At 53.7% G+C, this 25,987-nt stretch overlaps 4 protein-coding genes across 4 annotated transcripts; 2 read left to right on the top strand and 2 right to left on the bottom strand.

Moving 5' to 3' along the window:
* Window positions 1-334: 334 nt before the first annotated feature.
* COCSUDRAFT_26225 (DEAD-domain-containing protein) lies at window positions 335-7,781 on the bottom strand. Its single transcript, XM_005643216.1, has 12 exons — window positions 7,629-7,781; window positions 7,122-7,349; window positions 6,667-6,846; window positions 6,103-6,309; window positions 5,257-5,481; window positions 4,462-4,669; window positions 3,658-3,902; window positions 3,177-3,340; window positions 2,163-2,346; window positions 977-1,853; window positions 793-866; window positions 335-621 (listed from the first exon to the last, which is right to left on the bottom strand). Exons 1-10 carry the CDS (start codon window positions 7,677-7,679, stop codon window positions 1,602-1,604), a joined length of 1,944 nt encoding a protein of 647 aa, XP_005643273.1. The 5' UTR covers window positions 7,680-7,781; the 3' UTR covers window positions 335-621; window positions 793-866; window positions 977-1,601.
* Window positions 7,782-12,071: 4,290 nt separating this feature from the next.
* On the bottom strand, window positions 12,072-21,869 carry COCSUDRAFT_60035 (hypothetical protein; the record flags this gene model as incomplete). Its single annotated transcript, XM_005643215.1, has 12 exons — window positions 12,072-12,272; window positions 12,607-12,702; window positions 12,939-13,149; window positions 13,404-13,591; window positions 13,873-14,036; window positions 14,477-14,585; window positions 14,852-15,108; window positions 15,428-15,621; window positions 15,946-16,162; window positions 20,793-20,943; window positions 21,481-21,570; window positions 21,855-21,869. 12 exons carry the CDS (start codon window positions 21,867-21,869, stop codon window positions 12,072-12,074), a joined length of 1,893 nt encoding a protein of 630 aa, XP_005643272.1.
* A 35-nt stretch (window positions 21,870-21,904) lies between these two features.
* On the top strand, window positions 21,905-23,621 carry COCSUDRAFT_60034 (hypothetical protein; the record flags this gene model as incomplete). Its single annotated transcript, XM_005643214.1, has 5 exons — window positions 21,905-22,060; window positions 22,442-22,501; window positions 22,629-22,754; window positions 23,358-23,430; window positions 23,551-23,621. The coding sequence occupies 5 exons, from the start codon at window positions 21,905-21,907 to the stop codon at window positions 23,619-23,621; spliced, it is 486 nt and encodes a 161-aa protein (XP_005643271.1).
* A 120-nt stretch (window positions 23,622-23,741) lies between these two features.
* COCSUDRAFT_60033 (hypothetical protein) lies at window positions 23,742-24,787 on the top strand (the record flags this gene model as incomplete). The annotated part of the gene is made up of 4 exons (XM_005643213.1): window positions 23,742-23,747; window positions 24,067-24,237; window positions 24,337-24,452; window positions 24,709-24,787. The coding sequence occupies 4 exons, from the start codon at window positions 23,742-23,744 to the stop codon at window positions 24,785-24,787; spliced, it is 372 nt and encodes a 123-aa protein (XP_005643270.1).
* Window positions 24,788-25,987: the final 1,200 nt, after the last annotated feature.

Here is a 25,987-nt window from a genome sequence, read left to right as displayed (position 1 = left end):
CATGCACATGAGTTTGGTGCCATTTAACATGCACAGGTGTTTGCCATGCTCAGATGTTTTGTTTCTCTTCTTGATGAGCATAACTTGGCATTACCATGAACGTCATGCGCAGTGCTTGCAAGCCTGCACAATTGGCATATGCATGCAATGTAGTCACAAGTTCCCAGTGGGACTCAAGCTCTTAAGACTACTCTGAGAGTCAATCGGTCCCTTTGTCAAGCAGACTACACTGTGCACGTGCATGCAGTTTCTTGCTTGTTGGTATGAGCTGCTTAATGAATTTTGCTGGGCCAAGGTGTGCATGGTGAACTATGTCCTGCTCAGAATGTAAAGTGAACTGCAGAAATATATATTACCGGGCACAAACATAATGAGTTCACCCATTATAGCCTGGCGCACACTTGCGCAAGCAGCAAGCAAGAAAGCAAGCATTCTGAATGTCCACAAATAAGTTGGCATCAACCGCCACAATAGATCCGGGTCCTTATCTACATCGCAATCGTTTCCCATGCTCACAATTTTGGACGTCCCTTCAAAAACTGCGTTTCAGCCGGCTGTGATCCGGTGCAAAGGCCCCTTCATCAAGCTGTCCAGCCTCGCAAGAATGGAGGCTGCAAGGACCTGCGCTGCCATCCATCACAGCTAACACAATGTGAGGATGCTGCTTGAAGAGCCAGCTTTCTTCACTACAAGCTCCAAGGCAGATACAAGGTACAGGCCAAGTGGTCAGGCAAGCATCCTCACTGGTGCCTTGATTAGTGCCAGTTGCTGGGTAGAGTCTGCTCGCCACACCTTGGGACGGCCGGTGGTAAAGCCTCCCTTCATGCTGTTGGGACAGGCAGCATGGGTAAGGGCCGGCCTCTCCTCTGCGCTGCAGCCTGACAACTTCAGACCTCTTTGCGGGAGGCAGAGTCGTCTCACAACACAAACATTACATAGCCTTCAATGTCATCTTGGGCAGGATGTTGGAACTCACTTTGTGAAATGAGCGATGCCGAGCTTGCGCGGCAGCGGTGCAGTTGCTGCAGGTTCTGCTCCCCGGGCAGTTATTTCCCTGCCGCATGTGCAATCACAGAGCCCCAAAAGCGACCTTTACCATCCCAGAGCCTGCTGCTCTTGATGAGAACATGAGCACAATAGTGGGACGGTCAGGCTGCCAGATTTGCAGAGGCTGTGGACATGCAAAGGCATACCAAAAGCAAGCCACATACTGCATGGGCGCTTGGGTGGCCGGGCATTCGCCCGGAGGGGGTGTGGTCAAGTCCCCTGCAGTTCGCGGACGGCAGGTGCCAGGGGCAGCCCTCCTGTGAGGCACACACCTCCACCCAGTCAGCCCTGCTCCCAATCTAGCAGGGGGGCAACGACTGCAGGGCGCGACAGGGCAAAACTGCATGCATGGTTTCCGGAGGACATATCCCCTCCAAATCTCCGCCCTCCGTCGCATCTGGCCTCCTCTGAAGCTTCGCAGCTGCTGCCGCACAATGCTCCGCCGCGTGCCATCCAAGAGAAGCTCCAGGAAGCTCCGCAAAGGTACGTATAGCTCCTCCATGCGAAAGAGCAGACGCCGTGGGATGGGGTCGGGAATCGCATCATTTCCCCGGTCAGGTGACGGTGTATCTCCCCGGCTGGGGGGCGGCGTCGCGGCGCATGGCCTTCTCGGTGAACTCCTCGAGGATGCGTTTGATCTCGGCCTTTGCCTCGCGGACCTTGGCCTCGGTGGGGCCCTCGATGAGCAGGTAGAGCTTGCGCTCGCCCTCCGGCGGCTGCTGGTTGGGCGCCACGTAGAAGCCCTTGGTCGTCACCGCCGCGCCCGTCAACTCGTTCAGCTGCGCTATCGTGTCGCGGTGCGTCACCTGCGCGCACATGCCAGCACATGTTGGAGACTGCACAGCCAAAATTGGACTCATTCAAATCTAATGTCACCATCCTCTTCGGTACAGGCCCGAACATGACGGCTCGGCACAGCAGAACACGTGTGGCATCTCCTCAGTATCACCATGCAACTCAATGAACCACACACTCAACAGGCAATAGAGCATGGAAGCCTGCCGGGACACAGCTAGGCAGAGATTAGTCCATGACCAGGACAAAAGGCAAGAAGTAGGAGAATGCAGGAGCTGCAAAAGAAGAGTAGAAAGGGGGTGGGGGGAAGGGTCGCGCACCTTCCAGCGAGCGTGCTGGGGGAACTCGTTGATCTCCAGCTCTGCCTCGAAGTGGGGCCCGGCCGGCAGCTGGCTGCCCGGTGCGGCCCACATGCTGGGCGCCTGAGGGTACGCCGGCATCTGCTGCATCGGCGTGACCGGCATGCCATGCTGCACACACACACGAATACATTCAGCAACCTTCCTTGTACTAGCCATTTTGCCTGCAGAGAGTACTAAACGAAGAGAGAACTGTGCCGCTTCTTCAAGGACAGGAGGAGCTTCGTCCATGTGACCTAGTCAGAGTATCCAATGTTCCCAGGAAGCAGTGTGCGTTTCAACTTGACAGGGAAGTCTCCGAAGAAAGTAGGCTACAAAGTGGTCTTGGAAGTGCATTGCCGCTGCCATGCACCCCACTCAGAGGTGCACATCTCCCACGACAGTAACCAGCGCTCCCAGCAGCGCGCATCAACACCGAGACCACTCCGAGAGTGGGTATGCAATTGACAAGAGGTAGCAACACAAAAGAGCAGGAGCAGCATGGGGGTCCACCTTTTCGGCGAGCTTGCGCGAAATCTCCTGCGCGGCCCTGAGCATGGGGTTGAGCTCGGCGGGCGCTGCGGCGGTCGGCTGCGCAACTGGCTGCTGCGGCTGCGCTGCGGCCTGCGCCATGAGCTTGGCCGCCATCTCCTGCGCATGCCGCACTCGCGCCTGCGCCTCCGGGGGCAGATCCTGCACAGCACCAGCAAACACATCAGCGCGGTTTGACTTTCACAATCACACAAATTATGCGTCTCTCCCTCAAGTTGGCTGGTGAGTCGTAGCGCCCACGAGCTGAATTCAGATTGGATCTGATGCATGCTAGGGCGCATGACACACCGCCCAGGTAATAAAGATTACGACTGCACAAGTCTCGAGTCAGAAAGCTGGGCACAAAGGATGCAAGACATCCCATGCCCAACGATATTGCCTGAGAATGGCCTGTCGTACAATATGTTGTCTGCTAGCAGGTGCCCTAAAGGTCCAGGACTCCACGGTGCACATCGAGCAGGGACTGTGCGCACCGCAGTGTTGAGTGCATTGGCGGTTGCGTTGGCGGCGGCGAGGGCGGCCGCGGCGGCCTCCCCGGGCATGACCTTGCGCACCTCGCTCTCGTCCGCTTCCTCCTCATCGCTCGACATGCCCGCCTCCTTGGCCACCTGGTTGGCCGTTTGCTGCACAGCACACAACAGATCCATGTCAGAGACTTCTGAAGAGTGTAAATCCAAGGGGGTAGTTCCAAGTTAATGTCCCAGAATCCATGCTCTTTTCGCCCAGTCTCTGCCCCCTCTACCCCTCAAAAGACCCCTCCTGGTGACGCTTCTCAACACTGCCCTACATGCACTTACCAGCCCAAATCTCACCCTCTACCAATCAAGCACAAAAAAATTGGAACGACAGGTACTGTAAAACAGAACTTAAATGGATGGAAGCAACACTGAGTGAAAAGGGCCAGTGCAGGGAGAAAAGAATGCACCTTGCGCAGGGCCTTGCGCTCTTCTTCTTCCTCGTTGTCGAACTTGAAGCCCGAGCCGCCGTAGCCGCTGCCGTGCGCCTGCACCGTGCCGGCCTTGCGCTTGAGCGCGAAGGAGTCGGCGAGCGCCTGCAGGTCCTTGGGCACCGGCGCGCCCGACTCGCGCAGCGCCTTGACCAGGTCGGGCGCGTACTTCTCATCGTCGGGCGCTATAAACGTTATCGCCGTGCCCTTGTTGCCCGCGCGGCCTGCACAGGACAGATCAGACCATTTCAATGTCTGCGTTCAGCACGACTGACAGCATGACAGCTCATGTGCAGCACTAATTCAGGCTGATACAGTTCCAGGCAAATTGTTTCATCCCGTGCCATGAGCTTTCGGTCCTGTCAGCATGTCACACATGCATGCATATGCATAAAAGCCTTGTCAACCCGATGGCTAGATGGTGCTCGCAGGGCGACGAGCAGCAAGAGGCCATCCAAATATCTCCCAGGTGCCACATGAGCATGCATCCACCCCAAGCAGGTTTGATACTGCTGAATCACCAGGCACATGTCCCGAGTGCTGTTGTGTTGGCAGGGTCACATGCATGCCCATGTAAGCCAGGTCATATTAGATGGCTTGATCTTGCTCGCTGGGCGTCGAGCAGAAAAACACCACCCGAAGGGCCATATACACATGGGCATGCGGCCGTGAAAGAATTCTGCACCCCACTTTAATAGCTAGAAAAATGCTAGAAAAACCACGCAAGTCTACAGGAAAAACAACCACCGCTTGAAGACTTGTACACAGGAGAAAACTGCGCACCGGTGCGGCCGACGCGGTGCACGTATTCCTCATGGTGGTTGGGGGTGTCATAGTTGACCACCAGCACTAGTTCCTTGACGTCCAATCCGCGCGCGGCCACGCCGGTGGCCACCAGCAGGTTGCACACGTCCGACTTGAAGTCATTGATGGTGGATTCACGGTCGCTCTGGTCCTTGCCGCCGTGCAGCGACAGGCACGGGTAGCCCACCTGGACGCAGGATTGCAAGAATTCAGCCCACGACTTTGCAATCACTCTCGCCTCGGCTTCCAGAGATGTGCAAGGGGAAGATTGCTGTGCATTACCTGCACATGGGCTCAGAACACTCATAGCTGCTGTTGTAAATAGTGTGTGCAGCCTCTCAAGGAGCCTCTCAAGAAGCGGCTTCAACAGATAGGAAATCACAATAGGATAGGAAACGTAGCCACAAACATGCCTGCTGAAAATATCTGACATGTCAAAACTCATCAAGCCACACCGACTGAGCATGGCTGATTTCACAAACTTCCTGCATCATTGCCGGACCAGCGAGGGGCCAGCCAGAGCACAATCACAAGAAATGCTAATGAGCAGGAGCGCCGATTTGAGATAGAAATCAAGACATGCAAGGCATTGCGAGTGCCAAGCAGGCACTAGAAAGGGCAGCCTCACAATCTACATCGAGGGTGCACAATACACAAGACACCTCCGTTGCTATCACTCGTACGAGGGGGGAAAGTGCAAGGGGACACCCTCTACAGGTGAAACATAGGAGACTGCCGCAATGGCAGTGACGGGAGGCCATGCAGCGAGCGCACCTTGATGAGGTCTCGGAAGAGGTTGTCGCACTGGTCCTGGCTGGAGACGAAGATGAGGATCTTGCCGCGCTCGTACCACTCCCCCAGGATCTCCAGCAGGCGCAGGAAGCGGTCCTCCTCGGGCCGGATCTCCACCGATTGGCTGATGTCCGAGTTGACCACGCTGCGGCCGCCCACCTGGATCTCTATCGGGCTCTCCAGCACCTGCTTCGCCAGCACCTCCACCTGCAGGCAGCATGTGCAATGTGAGACAAAAATATCCACTGTAATAAAAAAGTGGCGCCCGCAGCGGCCGCGAGGCGAATGGACCCTGATGGGTTTTTTGCCAAAAACCCTTGGTTTCATTCATCGCCCCATGTCTCACGGGCTGTGATCTATATTTCATCAAGCCAAGTGATCACAAAGGCAAATTGACTTGAAGTCGATTGGCCATATACCCCTTGCAAGCAAATTGCACGGTGCTGCTCAAGATAGAGGGTGCTGCGCACATTGAACCCAAGCCAGCCAACTTCGTGCATTGTCATGCCATTGAACGCCCAACGCCCGCCAGTTGTAGCAGCGCATTGAAACATGGTTGCTGCTGCAGCGGATCTCACTTGCAACCCAATGGTATGACACACGCTGGCACCGGCTAGCACGAGTGATGCAAGCTATTGATCCCTGGCGGAGTGCATGTCTGATAAAGTCCATTGCAGGCAAGGCCGCGCAACTATCTCACACTTGCAGCACAATGCAGCAAGGGAGAGTCAGAAGGTAGTAAAGATTACCAAAATTACTACCAACACCGGTACTACTAAGAGTGGTCTTTCGTGCCCCCTGGGAGAGACGATGAAAGGGAAAGCGCACCGCGCGGGGGAAGGTGGCGGAGAACATGACGGTCTGGCGGTCGGGGCGGATGTTGTGGACGATGCGCATGATCTGCGGCTCAAAGCCCATGTCAAACATGCGGTCCGCCTCGTCCATGACCAGGTACGTCACGCGGCGCAAATTTGTGATCTTGCCGCCGCTGGTTGCCAGCAGATCAATCATGCGCCCGGGTGTGCACACCACCACCTGAACCACAGGCGGACACACCCAGTCATGACAACAATCTTGGAAATCAAAATTACTTTTTCCCCTTGTTCTGAAGGACAAAGTGTTATCACTGGCTCCCCTCCTCCCTACATCGCCTTGTCTAGCTGATGTAATTTAATTGACCAAGAAGATTGCTGCGGCACACAAATCCATGCCCCGCTTCACATGGCGCTGCAGCCAGGTAAATTTGAATGCTGATGCATCTGCAGGACGTGGACCAGCAATAGGAGGGCAAGTCTGGCGCATCAAGTCTGGCATTTGCAGTAAGATAAGGCACGCGTATCGCGACGGTATGAACAGGTGCAAAGCAAAGGAGAGATGGAGAGAGCAGCGCACCTCGGCGCCGCGCTTGAGGTCGGCAATCTGGCCGGCGACGGCGGAGCCCCCATAGGCGCAGACGACGGAGAGGGCGAGGGCCTTGGAGAAGCGGCGGATGTCCTTGCCGATCTGCACCACCAGCTCGCGCGTGGGCGCCATTACCAGCGATATCGGCCCGTCTCCCTGCGCCAGCGGCGGCTGCAGCAGCAACAGACACTCGCATCAATCCCTGGCTTTGCAATGATCCGAATTTGACAATATGCCTTTCAACACATCATCACCAGACATTCCAATAGGCTTTACAGCTTGAGCTAGAGACCCATGTAGCTCACATCATGCAGAACATTCAGGACAGGATGGAGCAGACCGACACTTTCATGGACGCTACTGTTCCACAGAGAAGGATATTGGTGTAGTAAACCAGCACTGAGCACCCCTTTCGTGCAGACATAGAAAAGAGAAAAAAGGCTGACCTGGTCCTTGATGTGGCGCAGCATGGGCAGCACGAAGGCGAGCGTCTTGCCAGAGCCGGTCTTGGCGATGCCGATGCAGTCGCGACCGCTCATGATGGCCGGCAGCGCCTGCGCCTGAATAGGCATTGGCCGCGCAAAGCCGCCCTTCTGTAGGACGTCAAGCACGCGGCTGCTCAGGCCACACTGGTTCCAGTTCTTCACCGGCGTGGGTATGTCTTTGCCGCGGACCTGCGCAGCAAATACATGACACTACATTCAGAACCTGTGTTGGATGAGTAAGTCCCTTTCCAACAGCACCGCACATGTCTCTCGTGGAGATGGCAGCCCACAGCATGCATGCACCAGCGCCTCGATGCTAAAACAAAGGTAGCGCATCTTTAAGAGATTTCCTCCAGTCACGTCCTAGTGCAAGGGCCTTTCTATCACACAGGGCTGGCCAGGACGCAAATCTCCCAAGATGAGAGCCCCTGCAAAGACCGTGGTGAAAGAGGGAGGCAAGAGGGTCACCTTGATGTCTTCGAGCTCCTTGCGGTAGGCTGCCACCTCCTCCTCGGTCATCCTGGCCAGGGCGCCGGTCTCGGTGTAGAAGCTGCGGCGGAAGGGCGGGTAGCTGACGGTGCTGTGGTCCACCACGCCCAGCTTGTCGCTCTTGCTCAGCTTGCCCGCCAGCGTGTTCTTCGCCCAGTCCTGCGCACACAGAGGATCGCCACTTTAACAACCATTCTTCGGCGCTGTTCATCATGAAAGCTACAGCTTCTACCAATATGCCATGTGCATGTATGCTATATGCCAAGCACGCTGCAAAGACAAAGAGTTGCCAATTCTGTATGCATACAGGAGTCAGGATGGCACTAGTGAAGTATGAAAGGAGGCAGCTGCTTTGCAACCATAAAGCAAGCATAGCTGATCCTGAGCTACAGGGGGCCTGCTAGAGAAAATCTGGTGTGCTTGTCACAGGCAGTAAGAGGGCATAGAAAGCAGCGCACCGCGTCGTCTTCCTCGACGTCCCAGTCCTCTTCGTCGTCAGAGTCCGACTCGGAATCGTACCGCGACCGCCGCCGCGCGGCCGGGCCCCGGCGCTTTGCGGCCGGCGGCGGCAGCGCTGCCTCGCTCTCGCCCGCTCCCTCGGCTTGCACCATCTCGCTGGACTGCACGAGCGCCCCCGTGCTCTGCGCACCAGCACCAATTCCTGTCAAGAAAGATGTGGACTATCATGCCGTCAAAATCCTTTTGGGGCCTTTGCATGCTGAATGCGCGGTGAAGCAAACATGTGCATGCACATGAAGAGACCATTTCTGAGGTTCCAGACTCGAAGACTAACAGCACCCAGCATGTGCGCACTAGGCATGTATTGGCAGGCTGTGGTCACTGCAAGCCACATGCGCAAGTGCTGAACACTGTTGCTTCACCCACAAGGCGTGTGGATCCATGCAAACATGTAGAGTAAGAGGCGTGGGCAGCATGAGGGAGTGAAGGGGCAGGCAGCGCACCTGGGCCTGGGGCATTCTGCTGAGGCCGTTCTGGGTCACGGCTGGCAGCACCTCAGCTGCCATGAAGGCGTCCAGAGGGTCAATCTCCTCCTCCACTTCCTCGACCTTCTCCTGCGCCTGCTTGATCAGCGCCGTCACGTGCGTATCGTTCTGGCTCATGAACGCGTCCAGCGGATCGACCTCGTCGTCCAACTCCATCGGTGCGGCCGCCGCCTCGTCTGCCGCGCCGTCTGCCGCGCGCACGCCTCCGGCCGCAGTGTCCTCCTGGGCATGTGCGAACCCCTCTTTGCATCAGTATGAGCGCCAGGAACTGATGCATGTTGAACTGGGTATGATTTTGCAGTACCATTCAGGTGCACACGATTTGTCACACAGCAGCTGGCAGACAGCAAAGTGGTAGAAGCAATGGCATGTTCAAGCCTCCAGGCATCGAAATATCTTTACATAAAGCTAAATTACAAGATGAACACAGGCAAAAATTTGAGGTGTCTCAAGAAGCCACAATATGATGAGGTGGCAGGCAAGTTAGACATGGCATCAGCAAGTCACAGGAGCGCACCTCATCGGAGTCGTCCTCAAAGGTCCACTGGACAGCCTCTTCAGCGGCGTCCTTGACGGCCTGTTCCTCTTCAGCCATCTGCTTGGCTTTCTGCTCCTGCCACGCCTGCACGCGCTTGCGCCGCCGCTCTGCTTCATCGTCTAGTGCTGCCTGCTCCTCCTCCTGTGCCCACAGTGCAGCACAAAACATCAGCCCGCAATTCTGAGTTGACAGGAGTGAAGGAAAGTTTGATTTCCTGCCGCCTGATCATGACAATTTCAGCTCAGCACACATGAAGACGGTGAGATTTCCCGGAGTACGCATCACACTGCTCCCACCCTGTCTTAAAGGATTTAATGCAATGTTGGGCGTCTTCAAAGAATCCTACTCATGTACCTGCATGTGCGCAAGAGCAGGCAGCGACTGCAACAAAGAGGATGAGATGGGCACAAACCTGCTTGGCCTTTTGCCGCTCGTCGGCTGCATCCCGGGTCTCTGGGATTTCCGAGCGCCTCTTCTTCTCCCTATGCCCGTCACTGTCCTTCTCCCTGAAGCCAGACAGACACCGCTCAATACTGCTCGACTGTCGCAGCATGCTGTCACACTAAGTGGGGTCGGCCAAAGCATACATGCCTGTCAAAGGGGCGCAAGACAGCAAGACATGCCGACTAGAAAGTGATCTGGAAGGGACAGCAGGGGGGGGTACCTGTCCCTGTCACGGTCTCCTCTGTGATCTCGATCTCCGCGCTCATCCTCATCCCTGTGCCGCTTGTCTCTGCGCTCCTTGCCCTCCCTCTTTCCATCTGCAGGCACAGAGGTTGCTTGATTCACCCCATGAGCATAATGCATGAGCAGCTTACATCGTCGTTGGCACATGCGCATGGTTCCTGTTCGCCTCCACAACAGACATGTCTAGATGCAAGTCTAGTCCGCATTGCATTGCGTCACCGTGAAGCAAGAGGAGTAAGACTGGTCCTGTGAAAAGGGGAGCGCACCATAGTCTACACCGCGGCTGTCGGCGTACTCCCTCCGCGACTCGCGTCGCCTCTCCTTGTCCCTGTGCCGGTCGTTTGATGTCCCCGCATCCCTCTCTGATCTGGCCCTCTCAGCCATGGCCCGCTCCCTGCAGATGGGCCAGCACAAACTCTGATGGTCTTGTCAAGTCTCGCAAACATGCGTAAGTGGTCCCACAGCTGGGAGTGCAGACTTCCAAGGCATGAATGGCGGCTGAGAGCAGAATAATCATTGAAGATTTAACAATGAACTTTAAGCAAAGCTCCATAAAAGTGCGGGGTGTAAGGGGCTTCACCTTTCCTCTTGCTCCCTCCTTTCGCTTCCAGCCCTGTCTCTATCCTTAAGGTCGGCATCCTGCATGACAAGGATAGCCCAAGAAATGTCAGGTGGTCAATACAACAAAAGCGAAGAGCCAGCATGACACCCAACAGACGCCACTGTCCACTAAACCGCTGCAATGCAATATCTTTGTATTGAGGCAAACCACATTTGCACCATAGAGATATTGATGAGCAAGAACGCATATCACCACTTCAGAGAATTCGCATATTCCATAAGGGATTGCCATGAACCCCAACGCCCTCATCAGGAAGCCCTCACCATAGTTTGGACGCGCACCTTGTCTCTATCTCGTCGGCTGCGATCCTTGTCATCGCGGCCGCTCCTATCGTCACGTCTCGCTTTCTCGACAGTGCGGTCGCGGTCCCTGTGTTTGTCCTTGCTCTTGTGCTTTTCGCGATCTTCCCCCATAGCTCGTCTGAATGCCTGTCAATTCGCCACTTGGAGTAGAACAGCTACTCAACATCACCCTTTGAGTACGATGTTGTCAAGGGATTGGCAGAGTGACAAAGAGTCCCTACCAAGCGGTGTGCATCGTTATATGAAGCCACCTCAAGGTTGGGTTGGCGGGTCAAAAGATCCCTTCAGCACGGCCTCGGGAGGAGTCAGTGAACAAAATTATGCCCTACAAGCGCTCTTAAGGCTGACCCGCGTGTCACTGGACCGTTTTCACAAAGAAGCTGCCCTTGAAGCTGGCTGTACAGTGGAATGGACAATCAAGGCACCTGAGCGCACGGCACTCGCACGAAAATAACACAAATAGCACAGCAATGTATTAGCGTGCCTCGTCTGATCTGGGCATGCAATTTTTGCTGCTCTTGGGCCCCAAATACATCGACAAGTGCTTTTGAGATGTGCTGCCAAATCTGGCAACTGCCAAGGAGCAGCCTGGTGTCACCCAGGATGAGTCACCCCTCAAGTAGCCAGCTGCGAACGCATGTGTGCAGTTTTGTAAGATTCCTTGATTGCAAGGCTGCGACGGGGCGGGGCTGTGAGGGTGCTTGCAGTTGCAAAGCCCAGTCTGCGGCTTGCAAGCGCGCTCACGCGCATGGGGAGGCTCCAATTGCAATTGCACTTGCAAGTCAGCCCGGCTAAGTTGAGTCAATTCCATTTCCACAGAAAGTGACTCACTGGGCAGTGCTGTTGCAGTGGATGCAGAGACTGTGCACTTGTGGCAATAGCCCAGATGTGATTCATTCCCTTGGCCCCATGGGTGGCCCGGGGTGGCCACCCGGTACCGGATACTACCCAGTAGTACCGTGTGCATGCCAAGCTTAGCTCAAGCTGAACACCATGATCAGTCACAAACAGCGTGAAGTCTGATTGCACCTACCAATACTGAGCAGGTGCATTTTGAAGATTTCTGGCTCACACTTCACACTGCTCCAGTGGTGGCATGCCACGTGGCGCTCATGCCATCTTAGTAACACTCATACGTTGAAGCAATTCACACATTCAACCTTGCTCCACAACAAATACAGGGCAGAGAATTCACTCCACAGATACGCAGCGCCACAGGGCCGTCAGCATAGATCAAGTACAAGCTGACTGTATCCAAACCTCTGGACGTCACTGCTTGGTTGCCAGGCTGCCTCTGGCGCTGACCAGGCCCAGCTGGAGGCTCCCACTGAGCAGCCGTGAAGTGGACCGCTGCAGCTCTGGGGATACTGAGTCATCCGAGTTTGCTGAGGATGCGTTCGAGGGCGTTTCTGAGCCCGACTCCCACCCTGTGTCCGGCGGAACCACCTCCCTGCCTGGCATGGGCAGTACCTGTGCAGACACGCTCACTTCAGTGTGACGCTTTGCTTGTTAGAATTGGCGTATGCCCAGGTTGCACGACCTTCAGCAGACTGTCACGCCTGCATTGATCTGCACTGGATGTGCAGCACAACCTCGGGTGCGCATGCACTGTGCCAACCTCCACGATGACATTTCAAAGCTTCTGCAATTCTCGCAAGGGCAAATGATGCAGCGACTACTGAAGCAGAATGGGTAGGCCTGCCCATCTGCCATGTTCAGTGTTAAGGTGAAAGTCAGGCAGGGGACTCTAATTCAATTAAGTGAATGTAGAGTCCCCCGAGTCAGGTTGGCACAGGGGAATTACCTCGTGAAGCCGCTCCAAAACAGCGCGCTCGTAGCGCGGCGGCGATTTCTGCCGCTCTCTCACATCGTAGTATTTTGTGTCATCGCCCTGGGAGCTCTGCACCATACAGAAGATAGCCGTTCAAGCCTCAATCCTACAGCAGGGAGCCTGATGGCCTTCAGTAGGAACCTCAGTCAAGGCTCGATATTCAAGGCTCCTTCGACAAGGCTTTCCAAATACAGCCACAGGATTGCAGCGTGATGCAGGCTCTTCACTGAAACCCCACAGCAGACCATCAGGCTCCTTGCAAATCAAGACGCTGAGTCAGCTGTTGCATATGGGTTGTGACTCACCGACGACTGATGGCTCGCGAGCCTGACGGATCGCATCCCCTGACGGCCGCTGCCTGATGCCTCGCTGCCCCTGTTCCCAGGGGTCTGCAATAAAGGAAAAATTGCAGGGCTTCCCGGCTCATCCTGCGATGTGGTTGACTGCCCAGTGCGGATACCCCCCAGAGAGAACTCCACAATTCTCCTCGACGGCGCTCTTTTGCCGCTTCGGCCTCTGCAGCAGAATCAGGCGCGCTCAGTGGTGCAGCACAGAAGCTTACTAATGCTTCACTAATGCTTCACATTACTAAGCTTCCATTGATATAGCTTGCCATAGGTCATATTCTCACAGACTTGCACAGCTGCAGGGTGAACGTCTTGAGATCATATTTCTCCATGTCTGTCTTCAAGGCAATGGCAAATGGCAGGTATACTCACAACAGATCAACAGCGAGGCTGATGACTTTTATATGAGCAGCACTCAAGTACCTGGAGCCACTGTGTGAGGCAGCAGACGAGTGTGAGGGCTCAATGGAGGAGCCTGTGGGGGACTCGGGCGCCCACAGTTCCTCAGAGAGGGGGTGCTCGCCGTACACAGGAGGGCCCCAGGGGAGGAAGTGATTGGCCTGGGCGACAAAGCGCTCCATCACCCGCCAGCTGTCCGGCGGCGCATTCCCCTGCACATGCCGGCACATGCGCTCACATGTGCGCAGATGCAACTGCCGGGACTGCATCTCAGAACTCCAAAGGACAGTCTGCCTTCATTCTGCTTCCATAGACCCTGAAGCACTTGCTTCAAGAAGAAAACAACAGACACAGAGCAGACTAATACTGGTCCACATGTTCTTAAAGGGGAGCAATGATTTATTTACTTAAGTGCGGCGTTCCTGGCTGCTAGAATAGGAAATTGAGGAATATTGTGGAAGGATCATGAGCAGTATACGAGCTTATGGCCCACCTGCGCACGAAGGGCTGCTATCTCCGTTTCGGAGCGCTGGCTGGCGCGGCCGTCCAGGAGTAGCTGCTGGGACTCCGGGAAGCACCCCAGTACATCTATTCTGTACAGCCGCGCGAATGCAATTGGATTATCCTCCAGCCACAGCGCGCGCAGCGTGCTCAGCCCTGCCACCACACAGGACACCATCACTTATTCAGAGGCTAGATCTAGATCACTTGCTTAATATGATCTAAACCTCACCAACATTCCAAGTACTGCAACTGCCATTGCAGAGGCTCCTCAAGATCCCCAGCGCTGCATTTTTAGATGCATGAGGCTCCTCAATTTTTCTAGCGCCGCATCTTTCCTTGCATGCTTGTTGATTGGAGCTCTTTGCTGTCTAGAAGAGTTGCTGCCACAGCCTCCAGAACTCTCCTTCATCTCAAAAACATTGATAGCTCTGCGCTGTACAGCGGTCTGAATACCTGTGTGCTCTACCTGGGCACGTCTAGCATTTATGATAGGATCTGGAAGGCTGGTCCCAACGGCTTGATTAGTGCTGTCATCAGTAAAAGTCGTGTTGCAGCAAGGGAATGCATGGTGGGTTTCTGTCTGCGGTGATTACCTGACAGCCGCACGACCTCGTGGATGCTGGCGATGAGATTGCACCGAAGATCTAACTCCTCCAGGCCCCTCAGCAGCTGCAAGCCCTTGGTGCTCTTTATCACATTCCCCTGAAAGGTAGCAGCAATCCCCCCATCAGTGGAAGGCTTGCTCACATTAGCCTCAGCCATGCAGTGTTATTAGACTGAACTCTGCTTTTAAAAGCAAGGCCGGGAATACAATATTAGCGGATCACAACCAGGCAGGCTTGGCATTGCAGTCTGCAGCCACGCGAGACAATCTGCACTGTTCAAATGGAGTCCACATCCTCTCTTTTACTAGCAAGATCGCTCTTCACTTTGAGTCAAGCAGCGGGGCCCATAAAGGGGAAGTTCACCTGCAGAACGAGGCGGCGCAGAGGCCCTGCGCAGAGGCCGACCTGTGCGAGCGATGTGATACAATTGTTGCTCAAATCAAGCTGTGTCAAGGCGGCGCATGCCGTCAGATTCTGCACCGTCCCGATATTGTTCCCTGACAAATTCAGCCGGCCCACTGCCGGCAGGAGCGCCAGGGAGGAGTCCATTGTCTGGAAGGAGTTTGCGGAGCATGTCAGGGATGTCAGGCTCGGCCACGCCGCCGCCGCCTCGGCCGCGCCTGCGCCCCGGCAAAGCTACACTCTCATGCCCATCCATGCGAGACTCTTTTTATCATCGACAGTGGGCAGCTGCTTCCTTCTGGTATATCCCCATATGATCCGGCACAGATGAGTAGGCCGCACTAGCGCTGAGCTGCAGGCTGTGGTACGATCCTTCCTAGCTAAGGCATGTAGCATCTCGAATTATAGTACTTGTCAATTGCAGTGCAGGGTGGTGTCAATTTTACTCAATGCAATCATGGATGCAAGAGACTTTCATAGTCTCAGATGCCCACCATCATCCCAAAGGCAGGCAACAATAAAGAAAGGTGCGCTTACCGGGGGTTCTGGCACGGCCGGAGGCAGGTGCCAGCAGGTGCCACAGCTCCTCAAGGGAGTTGTGGCAGGCGAGGGAACGTAGCCTGCCGCGTACAGCCTCCAGGCCCAGCCATGCAGATGTCGACAGGTCGCACCCATTCAGCTCCAAGTGAGTGAGTGAGTGCAGCGGGCTCAAGTTGACACGCGTTGGATCCCTGGCATCGGAACAATTGCCTCTTTTAGGCCAGCAGTACGTAACAGCGCGCAAATGTTCGAGATGATCACATCTGGCTCTGACGAGTCTTGGCTGTCGTGCTGACAGAATGGCCTTGGACACCGCATCAGACTCCTGCCGCACATGGCAGCACCCAAGACACAGCGAGAAGGGAAATATCTGAGAAGAGGGCAATCTGGGTGGTGCTTACAGGCTGGTGCCTCTCTTGTCCGCACTGTGGTATGCACAGGGCCCGGCAGGACTTTCAAATATCCCCGGAGCTTGACTGACAAAGAGGGAGGCCATGGCAGAGGGGGGCGGGCACCTGAGTTTGCAGGCGGATGACTGCACCCGCAGTGTGCGCACTCTGTGCAGCACATGCTGGATCTTTTCCAGCCGCTTGAAATCCTGGACATCGCTCACACAGCCCCTGAAGAAATCCACTGGGGAGTGCTGCTTGGCGCTCTCCAACTCGCCCAGACTGCTGAGCCTGGCAGCAATGTACTCCAGGCCACGTGGGTGCAGATTCAGAGTCAGGGAGCCTGCAATTACATTCAGCACAATATACTTCATCACTGCATTCCTTCACATCGCAAAATAGCGCTTATCAAATTCATGTGGAACAACTACGTCCTTATGGACACATGGCGCGCCTCAAACCAAAGGCAAACCTTCCCAGGAAAATCATGATGTGGGACAGAGGAGCTCAACGGTACCGCATGGTTTTTCAAAATTTGAGATGCTAGAATATCCGTGGCACACAGCGGGGACACCATCAAGACACCGATGGTGGAAATTGCAGCACCTGACATAATCTCTGGCCCTTTGCGATCGAAAAATGCCTCAAGCGCAGCCAAGTAATTCTCCCCAGACGAGCTGATACTGATTGCATTTTGTTGCATGTCAGCATAGTGTCCTGACACTTTCAATCGAGGTAGTCATCAGCTTCCGCATCCCCAAGAATTTTTAAAAAAATACTTTTAAGGCATGTCGGAAACATCGATGGGGATGCACTCTGTATATATTGAAATAAAATGAAGCAGCCAGAAAACTTTTATTATTGGGCATTCATGACAATATGTGAAAAATGGCCAATGACGTCAGCAAGGTGAGCAGCGAATAAGGCCGACACCCGACCGTGTTGATTGCAAGTGCATTATCAATCAAGCCTCGGGAGTTCAATGCCTCCCCGATCGAAGATACATCGGGATAATTTTTCTTGCCCTTTTTTCAATTTGTTGCATTTCACAAGAGGAAGGCCTGCCTGATAATTTCTGAGACAAATGAGAGAGACTGGGCCTTACAAATCACATGCATTCAACAATTGGAGCCTCTGAGGGCACACATCGTTATGTCGTTTGCAGAAACGAATTTGTCCCTGAGCATGAAGTTAGCATTGCCAACTCCCCCCCATGTCTACGAGCATTTACACCGGTGTGCCATATGCACACGGCCCATTAGAGTGCAAATTGCAGATACGGTGAGCGGACCCGTTAGTGACCTGAGATGATGTCTCACAATCACGAACTGTAGCAACCCAGCTCCCTCAAGGCCGGGATTGGTGCGCAATTTTGCAAGCACCTATACGTATTGGCAGGACCCAATCAACCTCAGGATCAATTGCAATCACCGCAGGCGGTCTGCTCAGCCTGCGACTCCAAACCATCTCCATAGCAATGCCCACTCCATGACATCCAGTGCACAGCTGGCAGGAAACACATGCAATACATCATGGCCGCTGTCCTGGCCGCATGTGAAATATATCTTCTGCCTTTGGCGACACCTGCATAATTGACAAATTTCTAATTAGGACAGGAGCCCTCACACAGAAATGCTGATGTCAACAGCACTGTCAGCAAGGGAAATGTCACCCATCTGACGAGACACATCAGTGCCAATATGACACCCCGTAAAAACATTGACAAATTCCAGTCTCTAACTTTTTCCAGCATGCTGCGGGTAGACGCAGTAACGCAAAGCCCCTGCAGCCGGGCACACATGCATGTCATTTGGCTTGCATCCTGCTTGCAGAGGGTGCTTCAGACTGGTGTCTATTTCTTTGCTTGAAGTGAAGCACATGCGCCAGAAAGAGAAGGAGTCCAAGCCATTCGAACATGCTGCATGCAAAGTGTTCAAAAAATTGTTTGCAATTTTCAAAATGGGAAAAGTGAAACTCATGGAGCAGGACACTGGAAGAGTGATTGCAGCACCCATTCACTGCAGAGAGCAGAGAATTACTGAAAACCCATGACGTTCAGATTAGAGTCCCAAGGCTTTTGCCATCCTGGCTTTCAGGTATTCACGTCGGTTTGATAGTTAAGGCCTGCTTGCCATGTCACAACAGCAGCTCTCAGATCATGTTCATGCGGTGCTGGCACCAACTGGGAAGCAGCAGCAGATCTAGGGAAGGCCACTGGTCATGCTACAGGTTGCTGTTTCCTTTTGGTTGTGTTCTACCCTCCACCAACCCTGCCAGGTACACGCAGCCTAGATGGAGTTGAGAAGGACAGAAGGGTGCAAGTATCATGCATTGCTCGAATCTGAGGGGGCGACCCTCAACTTCCTGCTTTAATTCATTCACGTTGCTCTTACCTAAGAAACGTAATCGTCATCCACTCACGCCTCCAAAAATAAGCTCAGATCCCAAGGTGATCCCATTGGTGATGGCTGACCTGCCAGAGCTTTCGTCCGATAAAGCGATCATCTGATACTCAAAGACTTTGCAGACCGAAATTTGTCATCTTGAAGGGTTCGGATGATGCGAAGGAATGATCTAAGTCGGGCTTGCGGTCATGCACCGAATGGAATATACGATCGAGAAAATGGCCAATGTTCAGGTACGCCATCAAATTGCAAGCAAGGCGTCGAACTACATCTACCAACGCCGAGGGTTGGAATCCTGCGGTCAAGCCCCCGGGCCCCGCAGGTTCGCTTCCCTCGGCCACCCCCATGAAGCAAAATCACCCTTTTGTGTCTTTTTTTGTTTTGGAAGAGACTAGGGTGGCCTACTAGGGCCACTGAACGTCAGACTCAGTCTGGGAATCATACTTATGCATCTCGTGAGAACGTCAGGCAGAGCGCTTCATGTGCGAACCATGTAGACCGTTGTGGGTTTGATTTGCATCCCTGCCTGAGATGCCGGTTGCTGGGGCTTACACTTCTAAACCTCTGGGCTCCTATTTATTTATATCTTTAGAGCGAATTACCCGCAGAATGCCGATATGTTCTCGTTGTCGTGCTCCTGAAGTACACCAATGCAGATTGCAGCTTTACAAAGGGCAAAAGGGCAGACTTTTCCGGCTTTTTATAGATGCCTGTGCTCTATCAAGCCATCCTCTAGGAGCAATGACCCGTTGGATGTCTTGCACTGCGGGTCCCTGTAGGTTTGCTGCGCTGCTGAGGTGCATCCTCTTCTCTCAAGGTTGTGCACCATAGTCCAATGCGTCCTATGCTCAAGGCACTCCTTTGTATTAGAACTCTCATGCAGTCATTCCGCTGTCACAATGCTGTTGGCTGGCAGGCCGTCGCAGGAAGCCCCTGATTATAGAACCGCTGACTAGGAAGTCTCATGGAGCTCTCCTCCTGGCTGCCCATAGGCCTCACACAAGGGCATTGTGCCCTGTGCCACTAAAAATGCTCGTTATTAGCAAAGGCAATAGTCCTGGGGCGAAGTTGCTGGCAGGTGAGCCCTGAGTATCGCAAGTGCAGCTCATGAGCAGCTGTTGCAATGTTGTGAGGCACGAAAGTGCAGTGAACACATTGGTTGAACCTGTTTGAGGAGTTGGGAATGCATTTTTCAACCAATCGATATCTGTGTGCCTTTGGAATTGACAGGGGAGTGGTTGGAAAGCTGCAAAGATATGCAGATGCATCAGAAGCGGTTTATGCAGTGACCATGCAGGCTGAAGTGGAGATGGTTTTGAAAGCACTCAGATCACGGGTCAGCTTCTGCTACCTCGCCCTGCTAGCCGTTTCATCTCCACCACCTTAAATTGTCAGTTGAGCAACAACCGGCCAAGGATGGCCACCCGCAAGGGATTGCTTTTCATGCTTGTCTGGGGTTCACAAGCAGCTGTGGCAGGACAGAGTGGTTGTGTTGGATGAGAGGGGGATGGGAGCAACCTCAGAGAAGGTTGCAAACACACTTGCAGAGGTGAGCATCAGCAAAACATGATGGCAAGGATGGATCATGGGATGATGAGACCTGCATCCTTTACAATCCACCAAGGCCCTTGAAGGGATCATCCATGATGCTTCGATTCAGTCGCATTGGGACAGGATTTGACTGTGAGTCAATGGACAGTATTACTGTAGTTCATAGAATTGAGATGTCTGCCTCATAAGGGACTGCTGATTGGACTGCACCTATAGTCGACAGTACAGGGCAGGTGCACCCCAATGAAACCCCACAGTTCTATATAGAAGCATGTCACCTCAGCTGAGACGAAATGCAATAGAATTACGGTGAGTCAGTCATGAGAAGATGTCAGCACATGCAAAAGCTCAGCGCCCAGTCCATTGGCTGAGGTGTCCAAGCCCAGCTGAAGACTTGCAAGCAACTACTGTGAGCATCGACGGGATCGATTAGCAGAGAAATGTTAGCACATGCAAAAGGTTCAGCATGCAGCCCATGACCACACACAAAACATGTCTGCTCTGTACCCGGTCACATGAGCGCTTCACAGTCTTCTTGTGCATAGCCTAGTGCGCTACCTTTATGTCACTGAGATTGAAATGACAGGCTCGGCATTGCTGCATATCAGAAGAATTCACTGCAATGGTGGGGATCTGCCGCAATTACGCAGGTGAAAGGGTTTCCACATCAACCGATTGAGCAAAGCATGCTCCAGTATCTGTCCCCAGTCTTTGACTTGGCCCCAACAAAGAATCCTAAAGGTTTCTAACACTCCCTTTCCTCCATGTAGTGGATAAAGCTCTGGCAGCTGTGATAAGGTGTCCATCATCATCTTCCTAGTCATGGACACTAGCAAAAATTATGCGTCAAATTGACCACAAGGGGCACGGCGTGGTGTCAATTCAAGGACCAAGAATAATAGCACGGTAACATGCCCCGCTGAGCTGAAGTGACTCTCCCTGAGCATGGCTGGGTTGAATGGTGTCATAGTCAAGGACGAGCATGTTATTTTGCCCTACTGAGCTGAGGTGATTCACCGCTCAGTGTGGCGTGAGTGGTGGCAAAGGCGAGATCTTTGACGTAGATGATGGTGTGCTCTGCCTCGTCATTGCCAGCTGGCAGGTCAGCCACTTCCACCGGCTCATCTGTGTCAACCTTCTTCGCCTTCTTGGCAACGGCGGCCTGCGCCTGTTCACACAAATAGCAGGAATTTCTATCAGTTCTCTGCAGCTCTACTGTTTGATAGTGACGTATTGCACAGCTGGATAAACCAGCATAGGACAACATCTGGCTGCTAGGGGTGCTAAGGCTAACAGCAGCATTGAAGACAAGGCTCAGAACAGCCGGGCTTCGATTACATACCAGGAAAGACACAACACAAAAGCTAGATGAGGGATGAATAATCATAGACAAGACAGACAATTCCAGGGCTGTGAAGCAAAGAAAGATCAGGGGGTACTAAAGAGTAGTCTTTAGTACCCCCTGGAAAGATTAGACACATCAAGATGATGTCCCTCATACAATCTCGTTCCTTGGAAGCAGGATCTTCTACCATGGCTCTGATGACCATGGCTCAATTGCTTGAAAATTGGATAACCCCATGCTCACCTGGGGCTGAGGCTGCAAAGGCGCGTCAGGGCTGAAGTCATCGGCGGGTGCCCACTCCAAAGAGAGCGGCACGGACTAGAAACGCTTGTACGCGAGTGCCTTCAAGACACGGCGCACGTCGGCCGCCTCTGCGAATTGCACGAGCGCCAGTGTGCGCGTTGGGGGCAGCACCCGCCGTGCTATTGCCCCAAGCTTGCCAAAGGTCTCCTGCTCGGCAGAAAGCAGGACCGGGCTTGTCAGCATGCAGCCGGGTCAGACGGGTGATGGACATGCTTTCCATGCGCGCATGATGTGCAAAAGTAGAGGCTGATGATTACCCTGATCGCACACAAGTGTTCCCCAATTTCCCAACCACCATGCCTTATGATATTCACAGCCAGGGACTGATGCCAGGCTCAAGAGAAACAGCTGAGCGGGACACTCTTTTGTGCGCTGGGACTTAATAATCATAGATCTAAGAGGCAGAAAAGTGCGGGCAGAAAAGTGCAAACCTCCAGCTTGGCCATGCTGGCAGTATATGGCAAGTTCTTGACAAGCAGCGATGTTGGGCTTCGCGCAAGCGCCCTCTTTACGGCCGCCCTGCCACCGGCCGCGGCCGCTGCCTCGAGCGCCGCCACGTCGGAACACCGGCCTTGCCAAGCGCGCGTTTAGCCATCGCTATAACATGCGTCTCACCAAGCGCCATGCGCACCGGCAGGTCTGCATCCAAAAGCCATGACATTCAGATTAGTGTCCCAAGGCTTCTGCCATCTCGCGTTTCTGGTATTTGCATCGGTTTGATAATTAAGGCCTGCTTGCCATGTCCTGCGGTCAAGCCCCCGCAGGTTCAGTTCCCTCGGCCACCCCCCTGAAAGCAAAATCACATTTTGTGTCGGCTGTTCACACCCTAGGTGCAAAGGTAGAGATGTTGCTCTTGGCCGTGGCTGTGAGCTGCTGCACAAAGCTGTCGGGGCAATGAAATTCTTTTAAGCATCCAGTCAAGAAGGCGCTGGTGTTGGGCCATGGCAGTGGAAGAATAATTCCCTACAACACCAGCGCCTTCCTCACTGGATGCTCAAAAGCATCGTATTGCCCCGAGAGCTTTGTGCAGCAGCTGACGGCCAGGGCAGAGAGCAGCGTGTTCACCTTTGCACCGAGGGTGAGAACAGCCTGTCCCTTTTGTTGCTGCCCTGCAATGGTTGCCTGGCGCGGACATGCTCACAGTTCATTTCCCTCGACAGAGTCTGCCTTTCTGTGCAGAGCCACTTACCTTGTACGTGGTGCAGGACATCGCGATGAGCGTTAACGCTCTCGGCAAGCTTGCCGCCCTCCGTGGCGCCCTCTCCACTGCCTTCTCGCGCCGCACACTCAGCCAGATCAGCAATCTTGGGCCGAGAAACATTGCTCAGACGGTACGCCCTCAACAAGATTTGGTTCATGATCTGCAGACATGCACATAAACATTGCAACACCTGATGATCCTGTGCTCTGCACGATACCAACTTCAAAGTGTGTGTGCAGGCATGTGGCTTTGCAATGGCTTCAGACAACCCTGGCGAGCACTTCTGGGACGCTGTCGATCAAAGAAGCATGGGCATTATGGATACTTTTCACGATAACGAAATCGGCGATGGTAACGGGTCTTTCCACAACTTGCAATCAGTCTGCAATCAGCTGAAGTTTCACAAGGCTCGCTTGCAGAGAACACCCAAAGTGAATGCTCTCTGTAGTCCTGTGGAGCCTGGCAAAGCTGAAAAGGCGGAAGATGGAAGTTAAGAGCGCTGCCATCACGCGCATGCTGGAGATCCTCGACACATTTCGCCCGCATCCCCTGGTAATCCCTTGTCTGGCGACTCTGATTTTTCAGTGCTTGATAGTCTAAGGAACTTTGCAAGGGGAATTACCCTTTGCTGATGACGCTCTCATGGCCCGCTGCGGGCGCTGACTGTGCCTTCGCTGGCAAAGCTGCTGCTGAAACTCGCAGTCTTGCACGACAGCTGGCGCGTGTGGCACAGCGCTCCCTCGGCATGCTCATGGACTACAGCCCACAAGACTTCGCCACGACCTTCAGAGCGCTTGTGCACCTGGGTAAACACCCATACAGCCAAACATGTATATAGTATACGCCCCTCCCCGGTCCCATGCATACATGTGTTGCCTGTAAGGTTCTGCTGCCGTCGCCTGAACTCTTTGTATCATGCTGTGTAGGCGTCTGCAAGGAGGAGGTGGCCCACAGCTTTGCTGCTGTGGGGGCAATCCGGATTGTGGAATTCCAGTAGCAGAGCCTGGTATGTCAAAACTTTTGATCTGCTGCTGGCATGTTCGCTTGCTGCTCTTGTGTTCTCAGTCAGTGCACGGGCGCTCTCAACACCTCACAAACATGCTGTGCTGGTGCAACGATGCAGGTGCGCTACACATTTCATTGCGATCTCTTGACCGTCACCTGTCTCGTGGCGGATGTTGCCTCCTATGGACAGCCGCAGTGCCACAGGCTGACCTGTCCGAGGTCGGAGATGGTCCAGGTTCCAATATCTCGGGTGTTCTGCTGTCCGCTGCTCGCCCCTTGTCACCTGCCCATGCACACAGCAGACCTGACCGCCAAGTCACTAATAAAGAAGTGCATGCCAGCGTTGGATGCTGGTGACTCCCACAGCGCTTTAAATTCCGGGGGAACCCCCCTTCAACCAAAACAAGCCCGGCATATACCATGCGTGCTGTGTGCAGGATCTAGACCTCGAGCAGGTCAGCAACATCGTGTACATGCACGCATGCTTGCGGCAGCTGACGCCTGACAGGGCTGCAGTGCTCATCACTGAGATCCAACGGCTGCTGGCTACAAACCTGTACAGCCGGCAGGGGCTGTGCAGGACTGCCTGGGCGCTGACCGTGGGCGAGGTGATGCAGAGGTTTACCTTTTGCACGCACACTTCCTCTCAATGACGCAGCGAGGCTGTTGCCTTATGCCAGCCTGAATATTGATTAACACGGGCGCAGGCCTACTCTCCCGAGATGTGGAGCCAGCTCATGAGCAAGCTGTCCTCCCTGGGCAACACTGCTGCAGGACAGAGACTGAGTCCTACATCTGGCTTGTCCAGCGGGGCGCAGGCATTGTGCCAAGCTGTGCTGCGCCCTAATTGACACCCCTTGCACGCCGGCTTGAACAGCGTGTATACCAAGCAATTCTTTGAATGTTTTTGAGAGACTTTCTTTGTACTCTTTAAACTAGATTACATTGCGGAGCTTTCCGAAAAAAAATTGATGTGATGTTTTGATACCCCAGCCTGTACTGTGTTGAAAGGCGTTAGCAACGCAACGGATGTACATATTAATCTCCTGCATTTTGACCAGATGTTAGGTGTTTAGCAGGGCATACGCGCCCACCTTCCTAGGCCAGCCGGTGTCAGAAGTTCTGCTTGCAAAGGCCGGCAGCAGCAGTGCCAGCTAGCAGTGCCGAGCACCAGTGCCATCCCCTTTTGTGGTGCTGGCAAGGTTGAGAGCCGGTGGCCTCTGGAGAGGGTGTACAGACATTCACTGGTTTGGTGGGAGGTGCCCTGTAGTTTTGCCCTGCAGAGCTTACCTGAAGACTCTCAACTATGTGAAACCCACCGTGCAAGGATGCGCCATCATTTCAAAATTCCCTTAACGTTTGAGGTCTGGCAATAAGCTCTCCATCATACTGCTGCCAGGTTCTGATCTGGCATGTATGGTGATGGGCAAAGACCCTCGCGCTCACTACATTTGAGATTGATCTGGACTTTGTAAGGACCCACCTGAAACTACAAATTTGTCCAAGATTAGACATAAAGGGGAATATATTGTAAGGCCTGCACCCACAGAGCAGGCTTTAGGTCACGGAAGCAGGCTTCCGTAAATTTGTACCAAAACGATTGCAGGTAGGGAACAGCTTACGGAGTTCACAGACCTTGAAGGTTTGAGAAACATGTGGTAAGGATATGTTAGGAACATCTGAAGAGCTCTTCTGTGCATAAGAAGTGTCAATCCAGTACCTCATTGCGAGGACACAGACATACATGTTCGTTCCCGCGAAAGCAGGGATGCAATTGCGGCCGATTGTAATTTCTGATATGGACGGCGAATATGCAAGAAATGCATCCTTGTCGGACACGAATAACCAAGAGTAACGCCCGAGGTCCAAGGTTGGGTTTCACAGACCCCAGACCTAATTTGCGCAGGGGTTATTTTGACATTTGTGATTTATTGAGACCTAAGCTTGGTGTCAGTTGATTCAAGTGGCCATTTATCTTCTCAAGGTTTGACAAGGTTGAGCGAGCACCCCTGTAGGGGAGCTATAGCTGAGCTCGAGATATCAAAGGTTTCCTGGGAGACAGCATGCCGTTAACAGGCGCAGTCTCGGAGAGCCACTGAGTCACCATGATTAGATCACTTATCAACTATTCCACTCAATCAATCCATTACATCACAGTGCTTATAATCATCTATATCAGCATGGTTTTGACATCATACTGGAGCCAGCTAGCACTGCTGCATATGCATGAAACATCCCTCAATCCCAAGAGCACACCTTGCTCCCAATGTTGCTGGCCTATCCCCCAATCTTCAAATGTGCTCTGCTCCCTTCCTGGCTCTGCCGAAGCCCTTCACTGGAACATCGAGCATGGCACAG

This window comes from Coccomyxa subellipsoidea (assembly GCF_000258705.1).
Source record: "Coccomyxa subellipsoidea C-169, whole genome shotgun sequence".
Taxonomy (NCBI): domain Eukaryota; kingdom Viridiplantae; phylum Chlorophyta; class Trebouxiophyceae; family Coccomyxaceae; genus Coccomyxa; species Coccomyxa subellipsoidea.
The sequence above is the reverse complement of the archived record's forward strand: the minus strand, read 5'-3'. Positions and strand labels throughout refer to the sequence as shown.

What these genes read in the sequence shown, in the direction of transcription:
- COCSUDRAFT_26225 (XM_005643216.1), bottom strand. Translation starts at nt 7,679, where the DNA reads ATGACCGAGGAGGAGGTGGCAGCCTACCGCAAGGAGCTCGAAGACATC. An exon ending in GCACCGCGTCGGCCGCACCG is followed by an intron (nt 3,903 to 4,461) that starts GTGCGCAGTTTT and finishes TGTCCTGTGCAG; the next exon opens with GCCGCGCGGGCAACAAGGGC. An exon ending in AGCGCAAGGCCCTGCGCAAG is followed by an intron (nt 3,341 to 3,657) that starts GTGCATTCTTTT and finishes ACGGCCAACCAG; the next exon opens with GTGGCCAAGGAGGCGGGCAT.